The sequence below is a fragment of the Musca vetustissima genome, unplaced genomic scaffold, assembly GCF_032173495.1.
Source record: "Musca vetustissima isolate MV318-11 ecotype Yass unplaced genomic scaffold, APGP_CSIRO_Mvet_v1 utg8222, whole genome shotgun sequence".
NCBI lineage: Eukaryota > Metazoa > Arthropoda > Insecta > Diptera > Muscidae > Musca > Musca vetustissima.
Genome location: NW_026887855.1, coordinates 764,822 through 779,359, shown reverse-complemented (window position 1 = coordinate 779,359; position 14,538 = coordinate 764,822). Strand labels below are relative to the sequence as shown.

Below are 14,538 nucleotides of genomic sequence, written 5' to 3'. Positions count from 1 at the left end.
TCCATGAATATCATCAGGACCATTCACAGCAACAGCAACAACAACAACATTCACATAATGGTAACAATAATAATACAAATAATGCAAACAATAATAAAAGTAGTTTATTGCAGCACATGTTTTGCCTTCCATTAAACTAATCTTATAAGCAGACAGACAAGTACAACATATAAACGAAAATCGTGTCTGTAACTGAGAAAAGAAATATTTTATGCAAAGTAATTAAAAAAATATATATGAATATAAGATCCGTAAACACTTTAACCGCTCAGAGTCTATGAACGACATTAAAATGTATAAGAAAACACACAGATTTTTCTATTCGAAACCACAATCACACCATACTATGAAATACGACGCATATACATACAAATATATAACGATTTAAAGAGGGAGACATTTAGCGCGAAATCCCATGTCAATGAAAACTAATTTGAAAAGTACATAACATTCAAAATGTGACTCTTTACATGAATAACGGGAATAAAACGGCGAATTGAAATATCAAATCGAACCAACTTGCAAAGCTCTCATTATAGTTATACTTTTCAATGCGATCTTTTTATGACGCTGAAATATTATTTGTATATTTGTTCATAATTGTGTTTCACACCTATGTATTCCTATGGATTCCCTTACTCGGCGTATAAGCCCAATCACATTAAATTTCGTTTGATCACTTTCTTTCGCGCTTATTCTTTGAAAACATTCGACACCCCTTCTTGTTTATGCATTCGAAAGGTTTCACAAAACATGAATCTGTATGAGTAAATCTAGATAAGAGTGTTCTGATCTGAAGCGTACTTAGTACGAAAATATTTTCCAGTAAAGAGTTACTGTTTTCATAGTAGTAATATAATAACGACACAAACTCTTCAATTTTTAAATTCCTCTCCCTTTCATGAAAACGAATATAAATTTACTAACGCAAAGCTTATTGAAAAACAGAAAATTATTAAAAAGTATATATACAATTTTAAGATTACAATTAATAGTCATTACTGTGGTCATCAAATGTATTTGTATTTTGAGTCTGTATTACTTGTGAGGATTATCTTTTATAAGACAACCGAGAAATAACGTATGTAAGTTTGTTTGCACATATATTGAATAGTTGAATAACTAAGTATCCTCTTATGCATTGACATTAAACGTTTCATTTTCCCAGGTACAGGCGAGTGTGTGTGTCTGAATGTAAAACCTGACCCATAAAATTGTATGTACTTATCTAATTTATCATTTTACGTCCTTTGTATTATTCTTATTTTATGGAGGGACGCCACACCCGTAACGAAAAGTATATGTTGAGTATTAGTTTATATCAGTCAACCTTTTTTAAATACACATATTAACAAATTCTAAAAATGTGTTGTTTGTTACTACATTATTATTGTATTATTCTTATTTTATGGAGGGACGCCACACCCGTAACGAAAAATATATGTTGAGTATTAGTTTATATCAGTCAACCTTTTTTAAATACACATATTAACAAATTCTAAAAATGTGTTGTTTGTTACTACATTATAATGGAAAATAAATTAAAAAAGTACTACTTATTATAGTTAAATAGAAAAACGTGACAATTGTATGACGATTAAAGCCCTTTCTAAATTATTTAGTATGGTTAAATTAGACAAGATTATGAAACCATAAATAAGTTGATCTGTTCCCCCAATCGAATAAAAGAAATAATGTTGCTTCCTTTCCAATACAACTTATGTTTAAGTATAAGTCGTTAGAAGAGTAAAACGGCAGATCCCTCAATCAGTTTTATGTCGTTGCAAATGTCTCGTCGGAGAAGAGAATAGAAGAAACTTTCTGGAACCACGGAAGAACAGATTTTAATAACAATTGTTTAATATAAAAATCAAATTTTTATTTTTAAAAATAAAAAAAGGTAAACAAGTAACAATTACATAAAACTATTTTGGATTTTGTTTTATTTCTTGATTTACATGTGTGTCGGTAATGTAGCTACTAGGCCTAAACCACGGTCCATTAAACGGGTCATGTAAGAAACGAATATTACGGATTATATATCACAAATTTCCAGTAATAATTTTCTGGTATCACACCCAATCGATCAAGTACAGTACACATAAGCGTTTTTAATAAAAAGAAAACTATTTGAAATTATTCCAAACGATTCCAAACGAGGGTTAATCAAAACACTTTTCCCTTCAGATGTGTGCTAATTACGTGACCGGTACTGTATATATATATATTATTGGGCCACGGTCCAAGCCTATATATTTAAATCTATTAAAAACAGGGCGGGACAACCAAAACCTTCATTTGTTTGGACGCATAGACAGAAGAAGGTTGTGAGACTCGCTCTGTCGTGAAACTTCGTCTGCAATAACAAATTGCTAAGCAGTGTTGCCATTTTGGACATTTCGGACCAAGGCACGACACGACTGACTGATTGGTGGTTGTTTACTTCTGATTATGAGTACAAGGCGAATTTAATGAGGTAGCCGCATCAGCCCAGCTGTTGTTGTTAAACATCAAAATGTTCAGCTTATTCTGGATATTTGCTAGGGAGATATCTCGCATGTAAAAAATTTTCGCTTTCACATTCTCGCCTTATTCTGAATGAATAGGGAGATGCAAAAAATGCGAGATGCGGATTCGAGTTTTCGAAAATGGTGGTTAAAAAAAAGATTCGTGTTGCCATATCGTAAATTAAGTTGCGCTGTGTGTGGCCATATTGTAATTTAGGTTGCAATGTGCGTAGCCCCATTGTAATTTAATTGTGTAACATTTTTCAATATATTTTTTATTGATTTTTGTTATTAAAAATTGTTACTTTCTATTTTTATTTAAACTATATAGCAATACAAATGTGAAATATCAAGAATCCGCTGTATAAATGCTTTGGCATGTGAAACAGCTGTTCATTGTTTTGATGCAATTTGTTGCAACAACTACAATAGATTACAAATAAAAGAACATTTTTTATGATGGCAAAAACACAACGAATAATAAGAAGAAATCTGCGATTTAATTAATTAATTCACAGTCTATTATTTCACTACATAATTGTGTGCCTTTTTATTTAATTCCGACATTTTATCTCCCCAAATTCTTAAAGTGGACTGTTATGTTATGATTTGCTTAAAAAATTAGTTCTTTCATAATTTTTATTTAAGTTTTCCACTGTTAAGCGGCTCATCAGGCAAATTTGGGTTTTCCATAATTTAAATTTTTTTTCTTGAGAGACAGAACCTCACCCTTCATACATTCCTTGGCAATACTTGGTTCAGCATGCATCGTTATCAATAGGATTTCCAATGGCAGTTTTTCCAGTTTAAAATTAGCTTACTATCATTTATAATATTCTAAATCGTCATAGAATAAGTATTGTGAGAATATTTTTCAAAACATAGTTATTACTTATGTTTTTGTAGTCAACTCCCTTTAAATTTATTAGCGAAAAATTTCGAACAAAATTTCATCACAAAATTTTTCCCCAAAGCGGATTTTTTCGCTTTCGAACTTCATTCAGAATAAGGCGAAAGCGAGAATGCGAAAATGTTGTTCAGAATAAGGCGAAGGGAAAGAGCGAGTAAATTCACATGGAATTGACATCCAGAATAAGGCTGGTTGTAATTTTCAACCAAAAATCTACAAAATTTGATTGAATTTGTGCAACAAATCCTATCGGTTTGTTTTTCCAAAATATTTTTCACATATTAATGTACAACAATTTTAGAAATTCGCATATGCGACTACCTTACTGAATATACCATGGACGCCATTCTGTCGACTGTTGATTTATTAATAAACATTTGAAAAATTGATAAACAGCCTAGGGAATATCCCGGGGCTGAACCTTTTTGTTTTTAACAAATGATTATCGGTTTTTCGAAATGATTATCGGTTTTTCGTTTCAAGTATTGCCCTAACTTGTATATGGGGAGTGTTATAAGCCCAAGTCAAGGAGAACACAATTACAGTAAAGCCCACTGACGTGAGTAAAAGTTTATCACTCATCTAAACACACAAAAACACTTTTTGGTTTATTAGTAGACACAGGCTGGTGTGTTATTTGTTTGCAAGTACTAAGTATGTTCTAATGATATAGTAATGTAGGGTAACAGCAAGTGTTATTGTACAACAAACGATACAACAACCACATAGAAATTTGTTTTGTGAGTAATACAAGTGTCAATATCATTTGACTGAAAAACGTAAACCCAAGGTACAAGGTATATTTAATAAGGTAGCCGCATCGGCCCAGCTGTTGGACAAATAAATGTCAAAAATGTTGTTGTAATGTTGAACCAAAAAATTAAAAAAACAAAATTATGAATGAAAATCTCCGAATTTCGAAGAGCTTTTTTGGCAATACTTTTATTAACATTTTCTACAAAAATTTGTGTAAAAAAATCTTGTCAATCTGTTTGTTTTGGCAAAATATTTTTGACATATCAAAATACAACAACCGATGTTTGTTGTAGAAATTCGCCGATGCGGCTACATTGTATATCTACCAAGGTATATTTAATAAGGTAGCCGCATCGGCCCAGCTGTTGGACAAATAAATGTCAAAAATGTTGTTGTAATGTTGAACCAAAAAATTAAAAAACAAAATTATGAATGAAAATCTCCGAATTTCGAAGAGCTTTTTTGGCAATACTTTTATTAATATTTTCTACAAGAATTTGTGTAAAAAAATCTTGTCAATCTGTTTTTTTTGGCAAAATATTTTTGACATATCAAAATACAACAACCGATGTTTGTTGTAGAAATTCGCCGATGCGGCTACCTTGTATATCTACCTTGATATCTACCTTGCCAAGGTAGATGTATAAGTTAGCCGCATCGGCGAATTGGGAACATGATATGGCAAAATTGTTAACAAGGCGAATAATAATAATTTCGCCTTGACCAAGGTAGATATACAAGGTAGCCGCATCGGCGAATTTCTACAACAAACATCGGTTGTTGTATTTTGATATGTCAAAAATATTTTGCCAAAACAAACAGATTGACAAGATTTTTTTACACAAATTCTTGTAGAAATTGTTAATAAAAGTATTGCCAAAAAAGCTCTTCGAAATTCGGAGATTTTCATTCATAATTTTGTTTTTTAATTTTTTGGTTCAACATTACAACAACATTTTTGACATTTATTTGTCCAACAGCTGGGCCGATGCGGCTACCTTATTAAATATACCTTGGCCTTGACATACAAAACTCGAAGAAAATTAAATGCAACCAATCAGAATTAAGTATTTTTATAAATGAAAAATATTTGTTTACTTTTTGAAATTTTTTAAAATTGCAAATGTTTGTGTAAATAGCTGATTTTGGAATAGAAAGATACATCAAAAGTGCGCCTTAAATGTAATAATGTTGGTGGCGTCGGATGTATGGAGATATAACAAGATTTGGACTATTTTTTTCCGTAGTGTTTGTATGTCCTCACATGAAATTTGAAAAGCAATATTATATAAAGAAGAAGAAGGTGCTATCGAACCAAATCTTCTTTTCGATTCTAAAGTCTTGTTGTCGATTCCATAGTCTTCTTATAAAAATCTCATCTCAATGGCCTACCGCTATACCTTTCATTTTTTGCCTTTTTGCTCTTTATTTCCAAATATATTTAATATTTTTATTTAGATAAGGTGTTGGAAAAAGAAAACACAAACAAATTGCTATGATGTATAATGGTACCATCAACTGGCTTGATAAGGGTACCTTCTTAATATACCTTGACGTAAACAAACATAGATATTATTAACAAATTGTATTTATTTTAAAAATGTATTATGCTGGAAGTTGCGAATTATTTTTTGAAGAAAGATTTACTGCTTCAAACATTCCCAGCGGGCAGATTGAGTAACTTGAATACAGGATAACATTATATAAAGAAACATTTCGAATTGTAGGCGTAGCCCATTTTCCTGTTGGATCATTTTTAAAAACATAATTTGTCATTTTCATATTGACACGAGCTGAGTTTTGTTAACAACTTCTATAATTGTATGTTCCATAATTTTGTTCTAAATTGCTGAAATTTTTGCGTAACGCTACCCTAACGCTACATTGTACGCAAAGAAAGTCATAAAAGCCATTTCGCCCCTGAAATATGCAAAATAGAATCCCAATCATACACTGCAAAAGAGAGAAAAATGAGGTATATCATTTTTGATGAATAGGTGGGATATTTCATGTGATAGATATTTGCATTTAATATCTAATCTTTGCATGTACTAATCACTCACATTTGTCAGTGCAGACAAAAGAAGTCTAAAAATTCAACACATTTTAAATTTTTAAAAAACACTTATGGAAATTTTACTGAGTAATTTATTTTATTTTCAAAAACATTTGAAAAATGCTTAGTAGTAAGTACTATAGTCAAATCAGGTCTCTTTATTCACTATCCTTCACTGAACCTTTAGTTTAAAATATACCAAAATTACATTAGACAATTTTACTTGCGCAATTGTTTGTGGGCGGGAAGTGAAGGACTGTCATTCCCCTCAACTCTCTCACCAGGAAACTACAGAATTGAGGCAATTAAAATTGTTTAATGTAACAGCCTGTTTACTACCAAACCTTTATTTATGTAAAAAAATGTTTCTTGATTCAAAACAAAAATAAATGACATATTTTTCAAAACCAAGGAGTTTGGTCATACGTCACTCGAATTCTTTCGTTTAGAATTTTACAAAAACAGGCTGTAAAACCTGAAATACAACATTTAGTAATATTTTTACAGTTGTTACAATGGGTATGTTTGATAACCCAATAATTTTTAACGAATTTTCACCGATCTTAAAAGTTCAGGAAATGAGAGCAAGCTGAGAAAACATTTTTTAGCAATTGTTTACTGAGTATTAAAAAATTCTTACTCAGTAAGGGTCGTACCTAAATTCGTGCGTATGCGTACGATTTTATTCACCTCAAAAGTTAAATACATATATTTAAAAGAAAGTTACCCAAATACGCATTGCGTATAAAAATATTAAGTTGAAAAATGTCAACATTGACAATGTGTATTTTGGAATTTTTGTTTTTTGAAAATATTTGTTTTTCTATAAATGCAAACATTTTTCGAGTTTTTGTTTTTTATGCCTTTTTAGGGCGAAGATCATTCATGTAAATGTGAATGATCTTCGCCTATGCGACGCGTTTCGCCGTTGGTTAAGCGGCTCATCATCAGTTAAAAAAATTGTGTCATCCATTTTTGCCGTTTTCAATTGGCACAGATGAAAATGTTTGAAAAATGTTTTCACCAATTTTTGTTATTTTGATGCCAAATGTATTTTTTTTTTTTCAAAATATCATGTCATCCAGAAGCCGAATTCCAGCAAATACACAACCCTGTATCTACATTTTCGGTCAAAAGTTGTTGTTGCGGCGAAAATATATTTAAACAGTTTTGATTTATTTTGTACTTTTCGAATTTTCTTATGATATTTTCTCCACAACAACTTTTGACCGAAAATGTAGAATTAAAAAAATATATAGATTTTAGCTGGCCTTATTGGATGACCTAATATATAGACCTTGATTTCTAGCAATAATCTGAATCAAGGCCTATATAAGGTCGGCCAATAAGCGAATTTATAGAGAAAACTGCTGCCTTTTAATATTTTAAAAAACAAAACACAACACAGTTCAAAAAACGGCATATACATTAGAACTCTTGGCCGGGTTAACCTACTTTATGAAGATTTGACAATTGAAACCCACTGGGTTAACGAAATCCGGTTAAATGTAAACGTACTATAAATTTGTTCTTTAATATCTTGAAATAGTCTAAATGTGCTTCAAAAGAACGATATAAATTAAAATGGAATTGAATGTTGACAAAATATTAATATTGTCGTTTTAAAATCAAACATAATTTTGTATGTATGCATAAGTCAAAATATGATTTGACAGCAAACCTATTACTCAGCTGTCCTTACTGTCCGATCTTATACAGACCTTCTTCTGAATGTTTTTATTATTTTGGATCATGGTACAGTTTTAAAAGTTAACAGACAAAACCCAGCTGATTTGATTCCAACGTAATACTGGAGTCAATATGAATATGACAAATTATGTTTTTAAAAATGGCCCAACAGGAAAATTGGGTACACACACAATTATAAATTGTTCTTTATTAAATGTCCTCACGAATTCAATTTACTCAATATGCCTTCTGGAGGGTTAAAGAACGCAAATCTTTCTTCACGAAATAACTCACCATTTTCAGCATTTTCGTATGTGCTACACATATTAGTGGCAATGACTCAATTAGAGGAATTATGTGGAAGCGATAAAAATATAAAATTGATCGATTTTCATTCATGTTTTTCAATTTTATTTTGAGGATTTCAAAATATTTATGTATATTTTGTAACAAATATTTTTTTAGAACTTAAAAAAAAAACAAATTTCCATGTGGTTGTTGTATCGTTTGTTGTACAACCACTTGTCGTTACCTTATATAGTTATACCATGATTTTGGATATACTAATTTCATAAATGACAATTGCTATTTTGTATCGAGTTGCTCAGTAACTTCCAATTTTGAGCAGCGTTCGCAAAAATTCACTCGCGAATGAATAAAAAAAAACTTTTTGTTTTGTGCTCATTTTACGAATGAATTTATGGCGATAAATTCTTTACCAAACGAGCATTCGCCAAGAGAATGTTCACACATACATAAAAAATGAGCAGGGTGCGCAAAAATTTGCTCGCGAATGATTCAAAATACATTCTTTTCGTTTTGTGGTCATGTTACAAATGAATTTATGGCGATAAATTCTTTACCAAACGAGCATTCGCCGAAGAATGTTCGCACACACATAACAAACGAATGAGAGCACACAAGAACGTTCGTTCGTTTCGTTTGGTTGAAATTTTTTCTGACATTCTCTCACGAATGAAAACAAACATTCCCGAATTCTCTCGAATGCTCAAAACAGCAACAACAATAACAACAATCTTTCGTGAACTCAATAATTGTTGGACATGTGTTTTGTTATTACACACACTTTCTGCTACACACACATTCATTCGTTGTATGTGTTTACTTTTTTATGATATGTTTGTTTGTGGTTGTTTTTAACAGTGCTCGAGAGCATTCGCGAACATTTGTTTTTTGTGTTTTTCAAAAAAATGTTCTTCAGCAAAGAATGCACGCGAATTGTTCGTGCAATGCGAACATTCGCTAGAGATTGCATATGCTTGTTCATTCATTGTAACTTTATCATTCGCGACAAATTGAAAAACATTCGAATTCTCGCCGTGAGCATTCGTGAGAAAGAGTGTATTTTAATCATTCTCCGCACCCTGATTTTGACGCATACATACTGGATTTGACAGGATGTTGTTCGAAAACGTTGTTCAATATTTTAACGTGAGAGAGCAAACTCAACGTAAGTTACTGAGTAATTTTTACTGGAAAATCTATCCTACAACCCTAATATATCGAGTATCCAGACAGTTTTATAAGAAAAACGACGACATAGCTTGCAGTGCGGTTGCGTAAAATGCCTTGGATGCTATGATACATCATTGTATGACGACTTAAACCAGTATTGTGTTTTTGTTGTGTGTATTAAGAGGCTCTTATGTATATTAATAAACGACCATACAATATTTAGGTTCTTACAATTTCAGGACATTAAAATGGACATCAATTCATCCTTATCTCTCCCGTTTAAGCCGTTCTTATATGTCGCGATTGAACCTTCAAAATTTCAAAAATTCATTTTTCAAAGTCAATCTGCATGTTCGGCTTCGTTGAAAAGCAGAGTAGTACTAAATATTAAACCACCACAAGATGTTTATATAATGTGTGATTTGTATAGTGAAGTTTTTCCAAAGCCGGTATTGTCGCCGCATTTTCTTGTTGCGCATGGCTTTGATGCAACTAATTTCAAGCCAATGCAAATTTTGCAAATTCTTCATTCGAGTGATAATGAGGACGAGTTTTTCGTTAGCTGTGATTTACAGAATTTACATATTTTTAGCAGACCGATGAAAAAGTTTGCTATGTGCTTTTTAACGAAACTACGTTACAAACAGTTATGGGAAACAGGCCGTTCCCAATTAACCGATGACGAAGAAAGACAACTGGCTGGAGCAGTCCATTCTTATTGTTGTGACGCCAATCGATCAATAAAAAAGGTAAGTTCTGTAGTTCTTTGGCCATTTTAGATAATTAGAGGGGCTATACGTGTCAATGACATTTTGTATTATTTCTTTAGGTTCACATTGGATTTACCGCCTTTACATTTAACAGCAGCAGTAAACGTATGGAAAAGTATACCGATACCGTGTATTCCAGTCCAATATATGACTCCAATAATAGCCAGATTTTGAAGCCATTTATAGGACATGCCATTGGCGGATCCGAACACACGCTTGTGCTCAAAAAATCATGTCTTCAATCCCATCAATTTCGCATTGAGTTCCATGATGATAGCAACTGGAAAGCCTTTGCCACAGATATACGTGTTGAAGAGGAGGGTAGCGTATCTTTTAAAATACCAGAGTACAATGGGCGTTGGAGTGATGGCGAGGATACCTTGTTGGTACACATAAAACTAATTGGTTGTGATGTGTGCAAACAACGAAAGCGGTTCAAGTTTTTGTATACGCGAGGTGATGACATTTTGGATATACCTTAAAAACACTGCAAATATACAGTAACTTTATTTTATACGGAATATATTATAGTTCTGGCTAGACGCCCGCAAATTCTTAAGATTATGCTCGCTAAATCTCTTTGAATAGATAAAATTGAAAAATAATAATTTTACATCAGTATGTGTGTGTGTGTGTTTAGAGATTCTACTAGCCGATAAGTTGCTAAATTCTTAAATCATTTGTCGTTGAAGGATCCATTGAAAATCGGTGTAGTTGATCGCAACAGACAATGTGCGTATATCTGTAATTACGTTGAGAGTATGGAACAAGGTTCCTGGATGATTTCCTGGATTTTGGCTTCGGGTATTTCGACGTGATTTGCCAGAAGGGTGTGGCGGATTCCGCTGTGTTTATTGCCACTCGATCGGGTTTGCAAGATGAATTCAACGTCATTGTGGTAAACGGTTGTATCGGTCCCACCATCGACGAATTCTGCCTAAAATCAATATTTGGAGAAGGTTAAATAAGGCTTGGAGTGTTTAAAAATTATTGCAGATGCCTAATCGTCATCGATACCGAAGGATTCACTAAAATGGTAATGCTCCTTGGTGACAACTTAGATAGGCTTTCTGGGAAAATGAGTATGAATTCACATAGTTACCGTGTCCTTGCACAGCTCATCGTTTATATAGAGATTTAAAGTGTCTAATTCCAGCATAATTCTATACTGAATACCATTAATTGTTGTCACCCATAGCCGATATTGTTTGGTCTGCTCATCGGTGTATTGGTCAAGTGGTTTTCCATCTATGAATAACAAATATTCGTACTTGAATCCCGGTGCCGGATCTACACGTATAATACATCGCGCCTGCTCAATGTAAAATGTGTCCTCGCCGACCAGTTTAAACATCCAGTCGCGTCTTAAAACTTCCTAGGGTGCAAATACGGCCAGTCGAAGTTGTTGACGGTTTTCATTAAAAAGTAATATTTCGAATTAATTTCAATACAATGAATTTTGGGTTTAACAATGTTTTAAAATACATCCAGAACGTCCATTACCTTTCCATTAACCCAAATCATGCGACGACCACTAGTAGTGCCATGCTCCAGTTCAATGCGATACATTTTACCATTAATGGGGGCACACCATTTCGCCGCAATGTTGTTTTTGTTATAACGCTTTTCTTCCGGCAAGTGGTCCAAACTCATAATGGGTTTTGAAGATAAATTTTCTAATTTCAGCGATGGAGAAAGAAATGTCATAGCCAGAAGCTACTGAGTGATGACAATTTCAGAAGTACGACCACTATTATTATGCTTGAGAATGGTTCTTTATATTTTGTAATATTAGTAGATTGTGCTAAATATAGAATGAATGCGCCAATCAATAAACTCAATATTAGACTGCAGGTGCAACAGAAGCGGGTGGCACCGCAGCGTGGTACATACAAATTTGAAGGCTTTAATTAACAATTATTGGCTTTGTCATCGGTGCACTTTTTAGCCATTTGTGAGTTACGAGTCAACTATTTTCCATTCGCCCAACTAACTCACACAGCACTAGCCAGAGTTCACCACGTATTAGGTTTCGTTTAGTAAAAGGACACCGAAAGGAGCGAAAGTGAGTGTTTGCCGCTACAGCGCTAATAAACTACTAAAATTAAGGACAACACTCAACTCATGTAGGAACTCTTTGCGAGCTTCTATTCTCTGGATATACGATAGCCAGTCTGCCATCTAAATGTCGACAGACAATACAGAGCCATCCCCCGAGACAAGTCGCCAAATACCAAGGCAGTATGGATGGCGACGTTCGACAACCCTCCATAATTCGTGTTGCTGTTGTTAAGGGGATCTTAACAACGTGTTAGTACAGCCATATGTGTATATGTGTGAAATTTCAATGTCATCGTGTGGGGATTGGGCACACGAGTATACAAACGATGAGCAAGTTGATGTATAACTCCTAGTCTGTCTTTTTATTTTGCATGTAGCCGGGCAAAATATAAGATAGTACTAGTGTCGAAGAATGGCGAGGAAGCGAACTTACAAGGCGCCAAATATTAGCTATAGCCACTTGTATCTGCCCAAAGCAGACACATTAAACAACAGCAACAACAGACATGACAAATGCTGCGTCACGAGGCGGACAGGTCATAATAATCACAAATAGGTTATACGGTAGAAATAAAGGAGCCAAATCGTTTCAGTTTTGTATTTCTGTCCATGTCTCGAATACAAAAATATTGCGGAAACATTGGAATGCAATGTTAACGAAATTTCAAGAACTGTCCTGAACTGACTACCTTAATTTTGTTTATATTAATGTATGTTTATGTACAAACATAAAAAACAGATATATACGGTATGTATATGTACGGTATGTTTTTATCAAAGAGGTTTCGGATTTAATGTTGATCAAATCTAGGTACCAGAGGAGAGGGCAGGCGGGTCCCACCTTAGGACTTGATCTAGGCTTGGTAAGAATAATAGGTTGTGCAAAGTTTGGTTGACATCGGATAGTCCCTTCGCCTGATGTTGGATTTATAAATAATGAATTTTTGAATCTTTTGAAATTTATTTCTAGCACAATTTTGTCCATTTTTTGGGGGGAGGTTCCAGAAGGAGTGGACCGATATTCCCCATCTTCGAACTTGAACTAAGTTTGGTAAAAATACTACGATGCGCACCAGCCGGCCAGACGGACGGACCTTTGTAAATCTACTCCAAATTGTCCGAAACGGATTTGGTCCACTCCTTCTGGCGTTGGTGATAAATATGCTGCAAGTCAACAGCAGGTTTGCTATATACTATCTTATATGATTGTTCATATGATAAGAGTGTTTAGAGTTTGGAGCACCATTTACATAAAACCGGGCAACATTTTATATGAGAGCTATATCTACCTCTGAACCGATATCAACCAAAGATCAATCAGTACTTAATCAAAACCGATTTCAGCAAAACATCGAAAACGTTAATTTGTATTTAATTCAATGCGTTGTGCAAAATGTTTTCTCAATCGGTCAGAAATTGTGACTTGGGTGAACTGTTTTTTTTTCGATTATGTTCTAATTTTACAATAAACATGCTTCATGGAAAGACAATACCATGAATCAATTTGAAAATAATATTATACCCACAATTTAAGATATTTGAGAAAATAATTAAAATTCTATCAAAGGTGATTTTGAAAATTGTGCAGGTAATGTTGTATACCCTATGATGTTAATGTGGTATAGTATAATTTTCTCTTGTAATTGATGTATTATTTATTTTTTTTGGTTTTAATGAATTTGAATTAGTTCGACATTTATCGGTAATGTTATTGGAGCTATGTTGTTGTATAATGAAATTGTGGAATATGTCAATGGAAGTTTATATATTGTCTTAAAAGCTTTATTTTGCATACGTTGTAAAGACTTCAAGAGTGCATTGTTTTTATTATTGGCATACGCTACTGCTATATAATTCAAGTGAAATTGAATTAGTGACTCAAAATCATTAGTTTGGCTCTTAAATTTAGTTTATTTTGCATTTTATAAAAAAAAATCCCATTGCAGGAGCTATTTTGGTTTTTAGACTATTGATATGTATATCTCATGAAAGATCATTTTGAAGTAGTACTCCTAAATATTTAACGCTCCGTACCTCCTTTACGATATTAGATAATACCTAGATAATAGAAAGTACCTTCTGGTGCTTGGGGTCTAAATCTTACTATCTCAGTGTTACTGGGATTAAGCAGTAGGCGGTTTAGCCTTGTAAATTCAATCACTAAGGCTGCGTCACGTTTCATTCAGGTTCTCAATTCAGTGTCGAATTTATATGGATGCGGTAAACATATGTCATCTGCAAACATTATTAATTTACCATCTAGGCAAAGGTTGTGTAAATCATTTAAGAAGATTGAAAACAATAATGGACCTA

The 14,538-nt window shown here is 33.2% G+C and overlaps 1 protein-coding gene and 1 long non-coding RNA gene across 2 annotated transcripts; one reads left to right on the top strand and one right to left on the bottom strand.

Annotated features, from left to right (window-relative positions):
• The first annotated feature begins 1 nt into the window (after window position 1).
• LOC133335659 (uncharacterized) lies at window positions 2-209 on the top strand. The gene is made up of 2 exons (XR_009754528.1): window positions 2-60; window positions 114-209. It is a non-coding gene; the product is annotated as an uncharacterized LOC133335659 (long non-coding RNA).
• Window positions 210-10,908: 10,699 nt separating this feature from the next.
• LOC133335658 (fas apoptotic inhibitory molecule 1) lies at window positions 10,909-11,871 on the bottom strand. Its single transcript, XM_061543966.1, has 3 exons — window positions 11,668-11,871; window positions 11,267-11,539; window positions 10,909-11,101 (listed from the first exon to the last, which is right to left on the bottom strand). The coding sequence occupies exons 1-3, from the start codon at window positions 11,869-11,871 to the stop codon at window positions 10,913-10,915; spliced, it is 666 nt and encodes a 221-aa protein (XP_061399950.1). The 3' UTR covers window positions 10,909-10,912.
• Between the last annotated feature and the right edge of the window lie 2,667 nt (window positions 11,872-14,538).

What these genes read in the sequence shown, in the direction of transcription:
- LOC133335658 (XM_061543966.1), bottom strand. Translation starts at nt 11,871, where the DNA reads ATGACATTTCTTTCTCCATCGCTGAAATTAGAAAATTTATCTTCAAAA. An exon ending in TGATTTGGGTTAATGGAAAG is followed by an intron (nt 11,540 to 11,667) that starts GTAATGGACGTT and finishes TTTGCACCCTAG; the next exon opens with GAAGTTTTAAGACGCGACTG. An exon ending in ATGAGCTGTGCAAGGACACG is followed by an intron (nt 11,102 to 11,266) that starts GTAACTATGTGA and finishes TATTGATTTTAG; the next exon opens with GCAGAATTCGTCGATGGTGG.